The sequence below is a fragment of the Mercenaria mercenaria genome, chromosome 18 (assembly GCF_021730395.1).
Source record: "Mercenaria mercenaria strain notata chromosome 18, MADL_Memer_1, whole genome shotgun sequence".
Lineage (NCBI taxonomy): Eukaryota > Metazoa > Mollusca > Bivalvia > Venerida > Veneridae > Mercenaria > Mercenaria mercenaria.
Genome location: NC_069378.1, coordinates 29,807,828 through 29,828,618, shown reverse-complemented (window position 1 = coordinate 29,828,618; position 20,791 = coordinate 29,807,828). Strand labels below are relative to the sequence as shown.

Sequence of the window (20,791 nt, the reverse complement as noted above, 5' to 3'; positions counted from 1 at the left end):
CCCAAAAATGCACCTGAGGCCAACATTTCACACCTGTATCTAAAAATTCCTAGACCCTCTTCTCTACCTATTCCCAAATGTTGAACTGTATTGGGGGTTCTGCCATGTCCATATTAATAATATCTGGGTATTCGGAATTTATTTCATACCTGTATTTCCAAAATTTCCAGGGGGAGACCCCCAACCCCCTTGCAGGGGAGGAAGGCATACACAACTCCGTACCTACCCCTCTCCCCACAACAAAAGGTTACACCGCACTGGGCGTAACCAGAATGAGGTCTGCAGTGAGGACATTAAAACTGCATCTGTCTCTTCCTGTGTCCAGATTAATGACATTTGAGTATTAAAAATTTTGACCCAAAACTGAAATAGAGGTCACCATTTCATACCAAGGGTCCGACAGCATCTGGAGTGAGAACAACTGTCCTAAAAACGGTTTTGGGGGATGAGGGTTGGGAGTGTCCAGATCGTCTGGTGCATTCTGCGACTATTTCCCACCAGTGTCATTCAGTTTTACAAAAAATTTGATTAATTATAAAATGTAAGATCTGGTCAATGAATGTCTAAATGCAAGCATGCAAGTTTGTGCTCTGAAATTCCTGGTAGAATTTGTCTGAATGTCTGCCATGCATATTCTTGCTCTCTGAAATTCATGAATTTATTTCAATGTCTGCTGTGCTAAGTTGTGTTCACCAATATTCCTGGTAAAGAAACAAGAGGGCCATGATGGCCCTATATCGCTCACCAGAGTTCATCTGGCCTACTGACCAAGTTTTTGATCCCACATGACCCAGTTTCAAACTTGACCTAGAGATCATCAAGACAAACATTCTGACCAAGTTTCATAAATATTGGGTCACAACTGTGGCCTCCAGAGCGTTAACAAGATTTTCCTCTGATCTGGTCTAGTGACATAGTTTTTGATCCCACATGAATCAGATTCGAACTTGACCTAGAGGGCATCAAGACAAACATTCTAACCAATTCTCATGAGTTTCAAACTTAAACCATGGACTCTAGAGTGTTAACAAGATTTTCCTTTGATCTGGCCTACTGACCTAGCTTTTGTCCCCACATGACCCAGTTTCGAACTTGATTCAGAGATCATCGAGACAAACATTCTGACCAAGTTTCATAAAGACTGGGTCTCAACTGTGGCCTCTACAGTGTTCACAAGCTTTTCCTTTGATTTGACTGGGTAACCTAGATTTTGACCCCACATGACCCAGATACAAACTTGACCTAGAGATCACCAAGACAAACATTCTAACTAATTCTCATGAGGTTCAAACTTAAATTGTGGTCTCTATAGAGTGCAAACAAGATTTTCCTTTGATCTGACCTAGTGACCTAGTTTTTGATCTCACATGACCCAGTTTCAAACTTGACCTAGAGATCAAGAAGACAACCAAGTTTCATAAAGATTGAGTCACAACTGGGGCCTCTAGAGTGTTCACAAGCTTTTCCCTTTGATATGACGGGTGACTGTTTTTTGAACCCCACATGCCCCCGTTAAATCTGCCCTGAGATCTAAAGGGAAATGCCCAAGTTTCAAAAGATTGAGTCAAAATTGGCCTCTGTGTTCAAAGATTTTCTTTGATCGGGCCCTATGCCTAGCTTTTGACCCCACATGCCCCTTTTCAAATTTGACCTAGAGATCATCAAAAAAAACATTCTGCCCAAAGTTTCATAAAATTGGGTCAATATGTGGCCTCTAGGTTTTTTCAAAGCAAATGTTGATGGCGCCGGATGCCGACAGAGCGGGAAAATGACGGGTCACAACAGCAAACTGAGCACTTTGTGCTTGGTGAGCTAAATACCCCTCCTCCTCCCCCACTCCCAAATATCAGTCGGGCATATAAAAAAAATTTTTTTTTAAATTATGGCCTAACTTGAGATATTTAGCCCTGGTGGTAATAAACCTGACCTAATGTGGGTTTTTTATAGAAAAACACCTTGTTAAGTTTGCTTCAGTTCTGAGAAAAAAACTTTAGTTACTAGCGACTTGATTTTATCTGCCCCCCCCCACCTGTAAAGGGTAAAAAACTGGTGAAAACCCCTGGTGGCCATGCTTTTGTAACAAAAAAAAAACGAACAATCATGACGGGGCTTATATGGCACTTTCTGCGATTTTTCAAAACCAAACCCCAGCAGTTTTCAAGAGAAGATTTGTAAAGCTTGTGAACCTTCTGGGGAAAAAAGTGCCTTTCCCTTCGGTGGCCTGATTTTTGGTTCCTATACGGAAACATTTCATTTTTTTTTTTTTTCGGCCGCAGGGCAGTATGTTTCGCTTTTTTATTTTTTTTGGGGGGGTGAAGGCCCATTTAACAGCTGTTTTAAAACTAAAACATTTGATTGGTGGGAAAATTCCCACGGGTTTTCCCAAAGGAATATAATATTTTTTTAAAAGGTGTGCAGGTGCTCTGAGCTATACTGTTAGACAGTAATCCGTTGAAGGCTCCTGTGGAAATAGCTTGAAAAATATCTAAACAAAAATCCCCTGCTCTGTTTAAGGAGGTCTCCCGTAAACGATTTACAGCAACTGTCCCCTGTCAACCCCAAACCCACTTTGGGTTCATTTGTACCCCTTGTGTTTTTCAAAATTTTTCATTTCACCCCCTTTTTCAGTCTTATTTTTTGTCAAAGTTTCTAGATTATGTTAAAGATTATGATGTAAAATATGTGTTCTGAAAAATATGTTCTACAAAAAAAATCTTTGAAAATTTTACTTTAAAAACAAATTTTTTGTTTTGCTTTATAAAACCCTTTGTGTGAAAAAGTGCAGGTGCATGCCCGTTTCCCCTAGCTTAAAGGGGGGCATTGACAAATGTGACCTGAATATTTTTAATAAATCAGGGACAGTTATCCGGAACCTATGGTTGGATTTGATAAATTTCTCAGGAAAACCCAAATCTTTTGTTGTTAAAGAATTTGCAATTTGTATCAAATAAACCCATAAAGAAGTCTCTTATGGCTGAAAAAAGCAAAATAGCTCATTTTGGTTTTTAAGGGGCTATAACTCTGGAACCCTTTTGATCGGATCTGGCCAATTTCGAGATATTACCCCAAATAAAAGTTGTGTGCAAGTTTGATAAAATCGATCGAAAATATGGTTTCTATCAGTTCAAAAGAAATTTGTGGACGACAAAGGGCGATCACAAAGCTACCTTGTCATACAGGCTGAACAACAAAAATCCAGGTTCTTTATTTCATATAAAATCCACTCATTCTAAGGGTTTGTTTCGAATTTTCAGCATATCAGATTTTCAGAGATTTTTCCCCCATAAAGGCTAGATCGCTACTTTAGAAAAAAAAAAAAGAAAGGGGGGGGGGGTTTAACTTTTATATAAGAAAACTACAGTTCGTTAAATACAACCCGTGAATTTATACTTTTGCTTCTTTCAATTTCTTTTTTCGTGCTTTAAAATTCTTAGCCCCCATTTTTATCTAGATGCGATAGGAACATGCGTTTCATTAAAATGCAAGTGATACATACTGAAACCCCGGGGTTTGGGGGTAAAAGAAAGCACATGCTGGGGAAAATGCATAGGAAAGGGAAAAAAATTAGATTTTTTTATATTTGATACTTGTGACTGACCGCGGGGTTTCTTTATTTGGTGTGATCCCCTTTAAAAGAAAATTTTTTTTGTTTTTCCATGTTTTGCATTATTCTCAAGGTACACCTTTTTCACAATGATTTGTTTTGTTTTGGTGCAAATTTTGAGAAAATGTGGGAAAAATAACCATTCATTACAGGTCCCCCCTCCCCAAAAAAATTCAAAATTTGCCTGTGAAGCTTTTTCAATTAATTTTACCTTTGTGGAAATTTTTTCATTTCCATCCATTTTTCGTTACGATGTTTTCTTTTTCATTTTGAAACTGCTAATTTTAATATTATTTAGACAAATGAAGTGCAAAAAGCGAGGGGAAAAAACATTTTCTAGGTCCTAAAACCAAAAAATGTTTTTCCCCTGGTCGAAAATTCGCTAAATTCCCAAAAAAACAAGAAATTTAAACGTTTTCAGCCATTTGTTACCGTTTTAATCATAAAGAAAAGATTAATGGCATTTCCCTTCATTTTTGAGGGGTTTCAGAAAATACATGTATTGCCCCTTATGGCTGAACACCCTAAACCGCTGTTTTTTATTTCATATAAAATCCCTCCCCTTTTTAAAAGGTTTTTTTCGACATTTTCTAGCATTTTCAGATTTTTAGAGACTTTTATTCCCCCAAAAAAGCTGAGTACTTTAGAAAAAAAAAAAGAAAAGGGGGTGGGGTTAACTTTTAATAAGAAAAAATACAGTTCGTTTAAAAACAACCCCCTGAATTTACTACTTTTCGCTTCTTTCAATTTTCTTTTCGTGACATTAAAAAATTTTTACGCCCCCATTTTTTTCTGATGCGATAGGAACATGCGATTTCATTTTCAATGCAAAAAATACATCGGAAAAAGCGGGGGTAGGTAAAAGTAAACACATTGCTGCCGGGGGAAAATGACTAGGAAAGGAAAAAAAATTGTATATTTATATTTGGGTACTTGGACTAGACCGCGGAGGCTTACATTCTATTGGTAGTGATCGCCTACATGACAGGTGAGCTAAAAACATGGCGGGCAGGGTCAGCTTATTTTTCCTTGTATGGCCTTCGTGAGATTAAGATAATACAACTAACCTTCCTTACTTTCACCCTTCGCATCACCACCACCTGCATTTTCACCGACTGGTTCATCTATATCCATCTTGCCATCGTCATCCATGGTCGCCTGGGAACGATTTCTTTACTATCAGTACAAACTTTTAACAGAATGTCAAAATGCTGAATCCTTTTAACTAAAAAAGAATTTGATTTTTCACATCTGATATGAGAAATAACGAAAGGACAGGGGAAATTTATATTAAATCTTTTAAAAAAAATCCTTCCCGATTTTTTTTGACTTTTTTAGCGCAAACTACTTAAGCCCCCATTTACAAAACAAATTAAAATTTTTAAGAGGATTTTAAAAAAAATTTGAGCGGACTTGGGTGACCCATTAAAAGCAAGAATTAATAGTTTTTTTTTTGAATTTTTTTTTCAGGGGTAGTTGTGGCATTTTTTATACAACAAATGATTTGGGCAAACAAAAACAACAAATGAGGTCTGCGCCACCGTGTGCATGTGACAACTGTTTTGCACTTTAAGGAGTTGCTTGTTGCCAAAATGCCAAAGAAAAACAGGGGTGTGTAAGTGATTCGAATATAAAACTATTCGATTTAACCTTTTTAACTCCAAAAATATTGCGTTTCTTATAAAACAGAGGGATCAAGCCATTCATATTTAGATTTTTTAAAAAGGGGGATTCATCCCTATTTGTAAACACACATTGGTGTTTTAGGTGACGTTTCTATGTATCAAATGAGCAAAATTCTTATGAATATAATGTTGATATGTTACATGAAAAAATGAGTATATATTCTGGACCTATGATGTAACATCTTTGTCAATATGCTTTCAATAAAATTAAAAATCAAATAAAATTTGCATCATCTTTGACAACCTGGAACAAAGTAGAATCATTAATGTTAATAGTACACAACATTGAAATACGCCCCAAAACCTCTACCTGAAACAAAGACAAAATCGGATCATCTGAAATATTACTGCTGAAAACAAAATTTCAACTAAATCAGTACTTTTTGACTGAACATCTTGCTGTACTTCGTAGCTTGAGATGAAACAAAATCACTTACCTTGCATTCTTGTATACTAAGGCTTTGAAAGTACTTCGTTAGTACAGTAAATCACTACCTGCTCGAGTTTTGATGACTCAAGCAACCCCAGACTCACCGGAGTCACATGATCCACTGCCATTTTACTAATACCTCTTATATTTGGATTGTTCTAAAACCTGTGTAACTAGATAGTTTACTTAAACCCTTGTGACTTTGAGCAGTTAGTGTTTTACTGGAATAACATAAACTGATAGATGAAGATACATTATCAGAGTTTTGAATATACAATTAATTTAAAAACACAGAATAATTAATTTTGTGAAGAAAAGTTTACAAACCTTGTCAAGTGGCAAAGCTTCCATTATTGAATGCTAACTCTCTGAGAGGTGACTCGTCATGCCAGGAACAACAAATACCCTTTGGTGATTTTTGAACACATATTCAACATATTTCTTTAATGCTGTACAACAGTCCGTTATTTTTAACTTACAGAATACTACTTAAATCTATCTTACAATATAATAATTTTGACACGATAAAGAAGTTTTTCTATTAAAACAGAATTGTTTGTAAGTTACACTATTTTTATAAATTTCTTTTATAATCTACTTTAAACCGAACATGGTTCAAAAGTAGAAACTGATACATAATTCTGCTAACAGAACTGAACTGCAGTTTTTGACCAAGTAAGGAAAAAAGCAACTGAAGGGTATGTCATGCATGGATATAAACACCTGTTTACATGACCAGGCAAAACGTCTATCCATCTGAGTTAAAATTTTCCGAACTTTACCAAAAACTGAGTGTATCAGACATAGTTATTTAAGATTTCTCTTACCTTTTGAGTTTCTATGCAATATGTGAAGCTTTCTTGACCTTTTAGATAATCCAACCTACTCTGTTCATCACTTGGTTACAAAATTCAGAATCTTTCAAGACAAACTCAAAACAAATTTTAAAACAAATTTGAGACATACAAAAAAGATTCTTCTCATGAAGTTACTTTAAAAAGCCATTAAAATCTACAAATAAGTGAAAAGCTAGTCTATATTAGTCATGAGCAACTGAGTAAAAACTTTCTCCGATGGTTTCAGGTAAGTCAAGAGCATACATTAAGAATTTAGAGTTGTATTAAATTACAATGTAAACAATATGTAAGGCATTAACTTCTTCACTTTGTAGAGTAACCAGCCTGCATGAACCGCTGGTGTATTAATTAGAGAAACTAAATAACTATACTTACTCAACACTTACCAGATTTCTGTATACTTTGCAAAAAACAATTTGTCTACATTTTCATTTTCTAGTTAACAAGTACCAAGAACAAGATGTGAAGCCAATGCCTAGGTGAGTAGAATAGCTCTCACCACTCATTGAATAGTAAAGCAAAAAATTACCCATGTACCTACCTTTTTTTTTGAACAAGTAATCCTAAACATAGGTAATTTTCTTTCTAGCCTAATTGCCTAATAAGTTTAACATGGACCATTTTACATACCACTTAGCACCTGAATAACATAGCAGGTAACAAAACCATGCCAATGAAAATGAACCTATCCAAAAGTTAGGAAAATGGTTCCATTGTTGGCCCAAGTGCACTTTTCCCCAACTTCTTGTGTGCTTTAAAGTCACATCAACATAGGGTCATACAGCGACTTTCCATCAAGATTCCATGTACCCGACTGACTATAATTTCTGGCACAGGTGGACACCTGGGTAGAACCATCAACCTTCAAATGACTGTTAATTACCACGAAGAGTGTTTACTACACAACAATGCAATCTCAGTACATGCCACTTTCCGAGCCACTGAGCTTTCGTTATTTCAAGCTTTTCTTCAATAATATTCATGGTGGACTTCATTCTTGTGGACTTTGTGGTTGCATTAGTCCAAATAATTAAATTGGTGGCTTTCAACCTTGGAAAAACTTACCTCTGCCATTTTTTAGCATTTATTGCTTATATAAATAGCGTTTATAAATTTTTATACTTGCCTCGATTTAAAGGCACTGGCCTCCAGCTCTTACAACATCAAACAAGAGCACCGCCTTGCGGGTGCTGACGCTCATCTGATTTTTTTTGTATAATAGAAATATTGTCCTACCCATGATTTTCTAAGTCTTAAAGAGGGCCATCATTCTTGCAAAAAGCTGGATAGAGTTGTTTCTTGATGTACAGTGTCCTCTTATGATTGTGAAAAACTGTTGCAAGTTTTAAAGCAAAGCTTTGATAGTTTATGAGAAAAGTTGCACTTAAACATAATACTCAACCAAGAAAATATTTTCTAAGTCCAAAAGGGCAATAATTATTGCAAAAAGCAGGATGGAGTTATGTTACTTGTTTGTACAGGGTCAGCTTATGATGGTGACAAGTGTTGCAAGTTTCAAAGCAATAGCTTTGATAGTTTAAGAGAAAAAGTTGACCTAAACATAAAACTTAACCAAAAATCTGATATTTTCTAAGTCCAAAAGGGGCATAAATCTTGCAAAAAGCAAGATGGAGTTATGTTTCTGTGTACGGGTCAGCTTATGATGGTGGACAAGTTTGCAAGTTTTAAAGCAATAGCTTTGATAGTTTAGGATAAAAGCTGACCTAAAACTAAAACTTAACCAAGAAACTGATTTTCTAAGTCCAAAAGGGGCAATAATTCTTGCAAAAAGCACGATGGAGTTATGTTCTTTCTGTACTGGGTTCCTGCTTATGATGGTGAATAAGTATTCCAAGTTTCAAAGCAATAGCTTTGATAGTTTAGGAGAAATGTTGACCTAAACATAAAACTTAACCAAGAAATCTGATATTTTCTAAGTACAAAAGGGGCCATAAATCTTGCAAAAAGCAAGATGGAGTTATGTTTCTTGCTATACAGGGTCAGCTTATGATGGTGAACAAGTCTTCCAAGTTTCAAAGCAATAGCTTTGATAGTTTAGGAGAAAAGCTGACCTAAACATAAAACTTAACCAGGCAACGCCGACGCCGACGCCGACGCCGACAACCGCTCAAGTGATGACAATAACTCATCATTTTTTTTCAAAAAATCAGATGAGCTAAAAAAGAAAAAAATTTTAGATGCCATATTCCTTCAGAAGAGTTTTAAAATTTAGTTACAGACAAATTATATGTTATGGAAACAAGTTGTCTTTACTACTTTTACTATTCAAAATTGAAAACCATTTGTAACTGGATACCAGAGGTAAACTGCCTTAACTATAAGATGCTTTTGTAAAAAAGCGCATGTCTCCCCCAATGCAAAGTCGTATAGGCAACAAGAAGTCAATAGGGGTCAGGAGCGAAAAAAGAGACACTGATGGTCGGCTACAATAGGGATCATCTACTTCGCATGTCCAGTCATCCCGCTAAGTGTCAACATTCTTGGCCTAGTGGTTCTCAAGTTACTGTTCAGGCTCCTGTGACCTTGACCTTTGATCAAGTGACCCAATAATAAATAGGGGTCATCTACTCTGCATGTACAATCATCCAATTAAGTTTCAACATTCTAGGTCAGGTGGTTCTCAAGTTACTTTCCGGAAATGATTTTACATGACCAGGCCACTGTGACCTTGACCTTTAATAGACTGACCCAAAAATCAATAGATGTCATCTACTCTGCATGTTCAATCATCCTATGAAGTTTCAACATTCTGGGTCAAGTGGTTCTCAAGTTATTGATCGGAAATGGTTTTCCATGTTCAGGCCCCTGTGACCTTGACCTTTAACAGAGTGATTCCAAAATCGATAGGATTCATCTACTCTCCATGTTCAATCATCCTATCAAGTTTCAACATTCTGGATCAAGGTCCCTGTGACCTTGACCTTTGATGGAGTGACCCAAAAAACAATAGGGATCGTCGACTCCAGCAGCCCTACCACCCTATGAAGTTTGAAGGTTCTAGGTCAAATGGTTCTCCAGTTATTGATCGGAAATGAAGTGTGACGGACGGACAGGGCAAAAACAATATGTCTCCCCCATATGTATTCCTCCGTGGTGTATTGGTCAAGAAAACAGGAAAAATTTTATTGCCGTGGTGGCCCATGTTCAATTCCCGACTCTGGCGTGTTTTTTCTTAATTTGCCATTTTTAGGACATTTAAGAAACAAACACTCAAGTTCTAGTGTTCATAACATGACCAAACTTCAATTTTAAAGAAAGATCATTTTTAGTGAAAATCTGGAGGCCAGTGCCTTTAACAGTGATAACCTCTGACCTTGATTCTAACAAAATCTCATAATCAGACGTGTAGGGCATATATCTTGGCATATTTCATTTAAATTACATAAACGCTTTACCAGTCTGAAGTGTACCAATATTGCAGTCATTGTCTCAAAATATCATAAACTGAAGAATCCCATAAGGGTCTCTGATAAAACCTAACTTTGTGAAAAAATTTAAACACCATTAAATATGGAAATAATTTACCTGAACTTTTTCTAGAACTGTACTGTTCAACATTCAGTTTTGTAAGAAGATGAATATATTTATTAAAATTAATATTTTTGACTTTTATCTATAATGACCATCGACTGGTGTTTCTTTATACATGCACTTTTAATAACAATAGTAAAATGGTTAGACTAATAGTGCACCTACCTTTTCTGGCTGTTTTCAAATAAAATCAGACAAATACTGATTATATTTGGTGACAGCTTTTCCAATATGCTTCTATCACATGTTAAAAATATTAAGTTTACCAGATTCTCCAAACAAGCTAACAGCTGGCTACATTCAGATATACAAGTTTCTTTCTAACTTTATTATAACTGTGTGTATGCCACATGTTTATCATCCAAGAAGTCATTTAACATATTTATATTAAATACCGTGTCTTGGCATAGTTAACACCAGCGCTCATTTGGGAGTATATGCACAACCCAAATATTTTAAGACTTCTCAATACATATATGTCATACATGTCATGTGACTTGCTTTTCTAATATCCTCATGGTTAAGGCGTTCTACTTCACAAACCAGATGTTGCAGGTTCGAACCCCTCCAGGGTAACGATTTGATCGTAGACAACTAAAGTCATAATCGGACCGAACCCCACCAGGGTCAAAATTTGATCATACCCAACTAGGGTCATGATCTGACCCAAGCAAATAGGGTCACAATCGGACCAAACCTCATCAGTCGAGATCAAATCCAATCCGCCAGGACCACAATCTGACCATATGCAATTCAAATATTTTAAGTGGAGTAAACTCTATATGTAGCAATTCAAATAAGTTTACAAACGAGCGAAAATACATCAGAGTAAAATTAACTTGTATATTATAATAACGTACTCTTTCTGCACCAAGCAGAGTCAAAACTCTTGAAAGTTGCCTTTAATATTACTTGTTAATATCAAAGCTTTAAGAATAATTTTATAACTAGCTTTTTACAGCGATACATGTAAACTAGTTGTTTATTAAATAGTAGAAGTTGAGATTTCAAATACAGGCAGTTATATACAAGATCTCATTTATAGTAACAAGTGTCTGAGATGGATAAGTGTTAGTTAAGCAATGTCAATAGCACTAAGATGTACAAAGCAATAGACTAAAAAAGAAGAACTTGTTTGAGGAAACCCAGCGCAGTAAAGTCAGCACAATGTAAGTAAAACACATCGGAAGGCCACAAGTTTGATCCCATGGCGAGGTGAATGCTTTCAATGAAAATCTGACAAAAGACAACCTGCCATTCATGTACCTCTGATTTTACCATTGATGAGGGCGAAGTTGTCAATTACTTCAAGAGTACAAGTATGTTCTTAATCCTACATACTGCATAGTTACAAATCTTGTTAGATTTATAAAGTTCATCTTGCGTATGCCCCATTAGTACAGCAGGTAGACCAGGCTCCTGCTCTATGTGACAATACTTTTATCACTCTCATAAAAACAGAACATGTAAAATTGCTCAAAGCTAATAAGCTTTTATAGAGACATGAAAATTCGACAGGTTAATCAGATGCCATAATACTGAAATAGTGTTGAAAAATTGTGCTAAACCTAATCTAACATCTATAGACATTTTAAACATGCTTATTACTATGAAAGAGATCTTCAACACATATGCCTCACAAAATCTCAACTTCTGTTGTACCATTTTCTTGGCTGCTCTGTTCTTGTTACTGAGATTTGTTTAAGAATAAATCTTTCTTTTTACTATTTAAAACCCTTGCACAGTTTCGCAAGAATTGTAAGAACCATACCAATGCCTTTAGAAACAACAACAACAAATGTGTTTGAAACATCGACAGGGAGGTCTTTTTGAGGCAGACATATCTATGAATATTCACTGTGGTCAACTGACACATTTCTCCAAACATTTTTGGTCTGAAAATTATCATTAACACAATAAATTAATTCCAACTTCAAATCAAAACCTAACATGTTATGTTTAATATTTGAACATAAAAATATGGTAATGAAAAGAACAAAGATTAGCTTAATATTTACTGAATAAGAATGTAGAAAATAATAAATAAACTTACCTTAGACCAGAGAAAACATCTACCATCCAGATATTGTCTTACATGTACATTGTACAGCCTTAAATATTCTTGAACTTTCATTCCTCCCAACGCAAAAACTTGCGTCCACAAAATCTGTACATCTTGTTTCAAGTGAGTCTATGGTCAACGCATATATTTCTGTCTACTTACTACAACTTTCTTTTTGTTAATTTGAAGGTTGATCTTTTTAAAATATAATGAAGAAGTATGTTGTCAAATTTACGAGACATCATGACTGAAAATAAAATATAATCTGTTCCCATTTCTATAAATTTCTTTTTGTTTCCAGCTAATTCAAAGCCAACTGTTTTTTTTTATTCAGTTAATAACAAATCTGACAAAAATAATGTTGCTTGGAAACAAAAAAGAGTTTATTTTCTTTTGTCATGATCTGCATAAAATGACAACCGATGAACCTACCGTAAAGTACTGCACAATTGTCCGAGGAGAAACATTCTACAAACATGTACAAAAGTCTGCATTTATAACAAATGAGAACGTTGTGATGTTTTCAACACATGCCTGTAAGATTTTCTGAAAAAACAAAAAAGAAGACGATAGTGAAATTGGTTAATTTCTTCTTCATTGTCATGTTTCCATTGCAACATGACTTCCTGTTTGTTAAAAAAAAAAGGCTCCTCTTAAACTGAAACATCTAACTACCTGAAAAAAAGACTACCAGAATTAACATTTTTTTAAAAAACAACTGAAATTATAAAAAAAAATCAAACAGGCGGCGAGACATCAAGGAAAAATTGTAATCCTTGCTCATGATCCACATGCAAGCATGTCAGCAATAAACTTATTTTGCCCACAGGCACTTAGTTATATTACATAAACGGTATTACTAAATATTATTCTTTTGTAAGGAGCATGCATTTTTTTTCCAGGTTATAACATCTGCTGAGTACCAAGGAACATAAACCAAGGAATTCTGCAAATGATAAAAGAGGAAACGAGAATGTAATAATGCTATTCCAGCAGAAAACATGTAAAACATAAAAGTTAACAAACATTACCTATGCTGTCCTCTCTAACAGTTTATATTATTCATTACAGGGATTGATCAGGTCGGCGTGACGTCACATCCGGAGCAATCGATTATGCAAATTACCTTGGAGGTGAAAGCAGGACCTCGCAATTCGTAGCGAATTAACTAGCGGTGTGGGTTGTGATGTTTTAATTCTCAAATAAAACAAATCAAGAGTCATCTTTTTTGTCATCTGCAGTCCTTACGCTATGGTACAATCTATATATTTTTCAAACAAGAGGACCATGATGGTCCTGAATCGCTCACCTATCTCCACATGACCCAGTGTTCAACTGAGTATGACATCGTTATTTCTATTATTTGACATAGTGACCTAGTTTTTGAGCACATGTGACCTAGATATCATCAAGATAAAAAATTCTGACCAATTTTCATGAAGATCCATTGAAAAATATGGCCTCTAGAGAGGTCAAAAGGTTTTTCTATTAATTGACCTAATGACCTAGTTTTTGAAGGCACGTGACCCACTTTTAAACTTGACCTAGATATCATCAAGGTGAACATTCTCAACAATTTTCATGAAGATCTCGTGAAAAATATGGCCTCTAGAGAGGTCACAAGGTTTTTCTATTTTTCGACCTACTGACCTAGTTTTTGACCGCACATGACCCAGTTACGAACCTGACCTAGATATCATCAAGCTGAACATTCTCACCAATTTTCATGAAGATCCATTGAGAAATATGGCCTCTAGAGAGGTCACAAGGTTTTTTCTATTTTTAGACCTATTGACCTAGTTTTTGACCCCACGTGACCAAGTTTCCAACCTGACTTAGATATCATCAAGATGAACATTCTGACCAATATTCATGAAGATCTCATGAAAAATATGGCCTCTAGAGAGGTTACAAGGTTTTTCTATTTTTAGATCTACTGACCTAGTTTTTAACCCCACATGACCCAGTTTCGAACTTGACCTAGATATCTTCAAGGTAAACATTCTGACCAATATTCATGAAGATCCATTGAAAAATATCGCCTCCAGAGAGGTCACAAGGTTTTTCTATTTTTAGACCTACTGACCTAGTTTTTGACCGCACATGACCCAGTTTCGAACTTGACCTAGATATCATCAAGGTGAACATTCTGACCAATTTTCATGAAGATCCATTGAGAAATATGGCCACTAGAGAGGTCACAAGGTTTTTCTATTTTTAGATCTACTGACCTAGTTTTTGACCCCACATGACCCAGTTTCGAGCTTGACCTAGATATCATCAAGGTGAACATTCTGACCAATATTCATGAAGATCTCATGAAAAATATGGCCTCTAGAGAGGTCACAAGGTTTTTCTATTTTTAGATCTACTGACCTAGTTTTTAACCCCACGTGACCCAGTTTCGAACCTGACCTAGATATCATCAAGATGAACATTCTGACCAATTTTCATGAAGATGCATTGAGAAATATGGCCTCTAGAGAGGTCACAAGGTTTTTCTATTTTTAGACCTAATGACCTAGTTTTTGACCCTACGTGACCCAGTTTCGAACTTGACCTAGATATCATCAAGATAAACATTCTGACCAATATTCATGAAGATCTCATGAAAAATATGGCCTCTAGAGAGGTCACAAGGTTTTTCTATTTTTAGACCTACTGACCTAGTTTTTGACCCCACGTGACCCAGTTTCGAACTTGACCTAGATATCATCAAGGTGAACATTCTGACCAATTTTCATAAAGATCTTGTGAAATATATGGCCTCTAGAGAGGTCACAAGGTTTTTCTATTTTTAGACCTACTGACCTAGTTTTTGATGGCACGTGACCCAGTTTCGAACTTGACCTAGATATCATCAAGATGAACATTCTGACCAACTTTCATAAAGATCCCATGAAAAATGTGACCTCTAGAGTGGTCACAAGCAAAAGTTTACGGACGCACGGACGCACGGACGGACGACGGACACCGCGCGATCACAAAAGCTCACCTTGTCACTTTGTGACAGGTGAGCTAAAAAGTAGGGTTTTTGTGATAATTGATTTTGTGGCATTTTAAAACGGTCTGGAAAAAGTGACAGATTATGTGTTGTCTGCTCTTCGGCGCTACGGACAGGGATCAGCCTACAAGGCGATTTGAGCGATATCGTCGCTTTAAAGTCGGCCACTTCGCCTAATTATCGCCTCCGGGCGAAATCCAAATCGCCAAGTTTTTCAGCGAGTTATTATCTGTTTACTTAAGTTGCAAAACTTGATGCATATTCTAGATTAAATTATCGATAAATCCATAGTCAACCCCGCCTACTCGCCTGTCAAACTTCAGCCAATCGTAGCGTTAATATCTAACAGTGTCAATCAATAATATTGTAAGCCGCCGCCATTTTGAAAATTTTCAATCGGCGTGTAAAAAGCCGATAAACTTAACGAGAGCAAGATTTTATGCAACAATTGTATATTATTCTTTCATTATATTAAAGATTACTTCAAATTTTATTTCAATTACCATAATTACGGTCAATTTCTGTAAATGAACGGCTCGGGTACTGTGGATAAAAAATGATTTCGCGGACGTCAGAACTGCCGTACAAAATATTGTAAAAAGATCGCCATTAACTACGAGTTTGGTATTATTTTCGAAAAAAAAAAAATAAATTAAATGTATAAATCTGAACAAGTTGGTGCAAAAATCGGGCATTATAAAAGTACGAGAATCGAAACATTAATGAAAATTTTCAAGCCGTTTTGATCGTGCACCTGTTAAATTTACGAATTTCGGACATGTAAATTTCGGATAAAAATTTAAAGGCGACTTTTTCATAGCTAAGTTTATACTTTATTTAGAAATTCATGAAAATGATAACGCAAGAATCAATTTCCTTAAATAATTACTGTTTATAAGTTACAGCTAGACCCACAGAAAGTGGATATATATAGGCAAGAAACTGAATGCTATGCCGATGCTTCTCCTTAAATTTCTCAACTTCTCCCTAAATTCTGTGGAGGGAGAAGTCACTTCTCCCTAAAATTTTGACCTAGGCTGATCCCTGTACGGATCAGATATAATTAAAACAAGTTCCCAAGCTTATTCAACATTTTCTCAGTTTGCTATATATATAATAATCTAAACTAAATATCTGAGAACAAAACATTTTTTTATTCAACTTCTTTGCTTGAAATCGTAGCAGTTGTTTCTTTCATCTTGAATTTTTTTTTTTCTTTTTAAGAAAGAACAGATCAAACAAATAGTAAATTAATTTTCTGATATTTTTATGTCTTTTTTAAATAAGCTGATTTTCTAAATGTTTTAATGCTCTGAAATAATTATATTGTTGCCATTTTCTGAAATGTACTTTGTGCGATATATTTTATTTAGTTAATGTAAAATGCTATAATGTCGAAGTACATTAAGTATGAAAGTCATTTAAATAAAGTTGAAAACTTATACTTTATTCTATATGTAATCTTATTGCAGACATTTTTTTTTTTGAAGAAATGTCCTTCCAGCCAAAAAATAGTTTGGTGAATTAATTTTAAAGTTTCAAATGAACTAAATATTCGGGCATGTGTATTGGTTAAAGTTTTTTTATGTAGTAGCTCTATTAATCCCTTTGGCAATTGACACGCAAATAACAATAATGTGCATCTTCCAAATATCATAAGACCCTGAAGGTATACATCAAACGGATAAGACAGGAAATTACCATAAGGCCCCGAAGGGGTACATCAGAGGGATAAAACAAACAGGAAATCAATCTATTAATAAGCGATAGTCATTAGGAACTGGTCAAAACGGATTTTCATCAATATACCACATACTGATTGGTTTCCATAGTGATTTATGACTGGAATGAATGCTTTAATTTTGTGGTATGTGGAAGCAGTCAATTGTGACAGTCTAACAATTAACAAAAAAAAAATGGATATTGAAAACTACAAGATATGACTAACATTATTCTAGACAAAGCGTGCAAATTATCGTTCTCAGTTTTAAATAATTGACAAAACAGAGATCAGTATTTTTTTTTTAGTATTTTCGTAATTGGAAGTCATCAATTTATTGATACGTCCTGGCTTTTCGTAAAAAAGAAACTAGCATGCAGTTATTATATATATCATTTTATCTCCGCGTGTAACACAGTAGCTCTAGATGTCATATTACATTTAAAACAATTGTAACATATAAAAAACCGCTTTGTGTTATAAATGCTATTGTGATCCTGATACCCTTCCAGGGAGAAAAAAAATCCCTTCTCCAGTATTTACGCATAATGTGCTATTAAGCTTTAAATTATGACACCTCTCATTAAATTTCATACGAATGAGAATTTAGGTAAGAGGTGTTGATTTGATTAAATTTGGAGTGACTGAATCACTTTTGACACCACAGTATTTTAATGGCAGGCTACTAAATAGAACGAGAAAAGTGAAACGAATGGAGAAACCTAATTAGATGAAATAGATTTTCTGTTTTATTTACTTTAAAAAGACCTCCGATTTTTTAAATTATAATTTTCATCCAGTCCATCACAAATATGAGACCTTGCAACTTACACGGATCAATGATGAATATCACGTCTGAAACCTAAAAAAGAAAGGTTTCTTTCTCGGGAGTGATTTCTCGAACATCATGCTACATTATAAATTCACTGACTTATTAATATTGCCCAAAATTTTACTTTAAGCAAAGAAAGACAACCAGCACTAGTGAAACATGAAACTCTTTTCAATTACAATTTAGCGTTTGCTGTCACCTCCGCTTGTTGCTACGCAACGCGATATGCTGAAGTGCCCGGATATCCGACCTGATCAATGTAACACTATGTTTTGACAAATAATTAAGTTTTAACAGCATGTGATGTCCTTGTTAATATAAATTTATCATAGTCCAACTAATCTGACGCAATCTTAGGTAATATTGAGATAATTTTTTCATATGGGCAATATCTCCGCTCGCGTCAAACACTCAAAAGACCAAAATAATTGAAGCAATTTCCGATGAAATTTTCATCGCTGCCGACGCCTTACATGGTACAGGTTTAAATGCTGATTATTTCATGAATTGGCCATAAATTCAAATAAAACTTCCATGTATCGAAAGGGAATTAAATTCCGCATAATTTTGATTAATGTAAAAATTAACAAATAATATCCAAAATTACGAATTTTCTGGTGGTTTAAACCTATTATATGTGCTACACACGATTAACGTTTACCACGTGTCTACACGCCGACATGTGCAAGCGATAAAACCAGTAACTTTTCATGACTGTGTACTGTGATTTATCCTCCATTACTTTGGTCCTTCGAAGTTTTGATGTTTAGATTGCCCGTCACAAATATAAACAGGCTGGGCACATCTCCCGATCGGGGTAATTTTATCACGTTCGGGTAATTTTACCCTCGATCGAGGTAAAAACCTAACAAAAGAAATCATACAAATATCTGAAAATTATGACCGGTGAGCGTGTAAAAAGCGATTTCTCTTTCCATGTCCTGATGTTTTTTTCTAAGTGTAAAAACAAGGCAAAATAAACTCATTACATGTACATTTTTCTTTCGCATAAAAATGCGCATTTGGGTAGAAAAATAGCATTTTTGAAAATACAGGTTTAAAACGGCCCCATATATCCTTACACTTACAGATCGAGAATTATTATTCGATCAGTATCAACGCAGCAACATCAATCGCCGCCATCTTGAAGTGATTGATGAATTTTTCGTGATGCACACAAGCCGTTATTTCCATTGTTTAATAATAATACAGCCTGTACTCATAATCATTGAACATCATGTTATTTTTTTTATCTTAATTCTGGAACCTGAAGCAAATTTTCTGTATTATTTAAAAGTCTCCCTCACTATGCTAAATAACACTTTTCCACACTTTCCTAATTTATTTTATATTTAAGTTACATAAACAATGACAGATAATTGCAAGTCACTGTCGATGACGCTAACTGGTTAGATAATACCGGTTATATATATAAATCACTAACTCGTGTCATCCATAATTTTACATGTGCGAGACATTGCGGAATGATACATAAAAATTCATTTAGTAATGATAAATTTTACTCGGACTTTATCATAGAATCCTTGTGTAAAATACTTAAACTTTAAACTAAAATAAAACCGTTAAATCCATAAAAAATCCGGATAAAACTTCTTGAAATTTGTAGTTTGTAGCCATCATCTGGGACATGTGCAGTCAAAAATCTTTCTAGACGAAAAAGTGTGATATTTACTGATTTTAGTCAGTATATTAAAGCATATTTATTCAATAAATGTGCGCGGACATGTAAAAAAAATGCACAATTTTGCCATGCGCTCCAATAAATCATTCCGGGCATGCGCTCGACGGCTGCACTGATCTGTAATGAGAAACGTCGAAGTTGAAACTGGTAGGTACTTAAAAATGCAGTGCTCTGATTGGTCACAAAAAACTCCCGCTGTCATGACAGAGTTTTGAATTCGCTCTTCAGTTGGTCGCAGATATCACTTCAAACGTTATGACAGATAAAGGACATAAAATGTTGATTTTTTATAACTACATTGTTTTAAGTAACTAACTTCTTTTTCATAAGTTAAATTGTATATTTTAATAATTTTGCGCACACACTGTACTAATTAATACAAAACAGTAGAATATTCTGTAGTGTGCATCACGGATAAAAGTTATTCACTTCAAAATGGTCGCTGTTGAGATGCTGGATTGAATGAGAAACATTTTTTGGCTAATATTACAGCGTAAGTGATAGTACTGGGTCACTCTTGTGTGTATTTTCAAAAATTGTGATTTTTCTACCCAAAATGCGCATTTTATGCGAAAGAAAAATGTACATGTATGAGTTTATTTTGCCTTGTTTTTACACTTAGAAAACATCGAGACATGGAAGAGAAATCGCTTTTACACGCTCCCGGTCATAATTTTGATATTTATGATTTCTTTTGTTAGGTTTTTACCTCGATCGGGGTAAAATACCCCGAACGAGCTAAATTACCCCGATCGGGAGATGTGCCCAGCCTGATAAAACAATCTGAACATCGAATTATTTTGACTAAAATTTACCACATCTACCTCAATAATAAAATAATTTAATTCAATGTTTCTATAAGCATAGGACTGTATTCCTTGTATTTTTAATTTATGAAAAGAATTATGTTTGTGTAAACAAATGCACACAGCAGATGAGCAAACTGGCAGATATAAGCTGCCCCAGTTGATGATTTTTTTTGAGTTTTTTACATGGCACCTCTATATTGCCTAGTTTTTATATTACACTGGAATTGGTATGCAAACTAGCTCAGCTTAAACGATAGATTCTGGTCCGGTTACCAGTGGCAGTGGGGCAGCGCTACCATTTTTTCTATGCAACGTGTTCCTGACAAAATACGGAATACATAAAGTATTCGGGGTTGCCAGAGAAATATATACATTCAAAATAGAAGATGGATAAATAAACATTGAGAGAGAAATTATTCCATACTTCTCAATATTAGCTGTCAGTTAGAAATTGATGAAAATTTGAGGCTACATAAATTATTCAATTTAGTCGCCATTTTGGGCACGCGCACATTCGGACCGCTTCGGGCACAC

At 35.1% G+C, this 20,791-nt stretch overlaps 1 protein-coding gene and 1 long non-coding RNA gene across 4 annotated transcripts in view; both read right to left on the bottom strand.

The window, feature by feature from the left end:
* Positions 1 to 4,757, bottom strand: part of LOC123538071 (uncharacterized) — a 62,901-nt gene extending 58,144 nt beyond the window's left edge. For all 3 annotated transcript variants that reach the window (XM_053530294.1, XM_053530295.1, XM_053530296.1), the window contains exon 1: positions 4,672 to 4,757. In XM_053530294.1, the coding sequence (XP_053386269.1) occupies positions 4,672 to 4,756 (85 nt within the window). In that variant the 5' untranslated portion in view covers position 4,757. The remainder of the gene's footprint in view (positions 1 to 4,671) is intronic.
* Positions 4,758 to 8,647: 3,890 nt separating this feature from the next.
* LOC128550711 (uncharacterized) lies at positions 8,648 to 20,791 on the bottom strand. The gene is made up of 3 exons (XR_008368383.1): positions 20,682 to 20,791; positions 12,623 to 12,736; positions 8,648 to 12,023 (listed from the first exon to the last, which is right to left on the bottom strand). It is a non-coding gene; the product is annotated as an uncharacterized LOC128550711 (long non-coding RNA).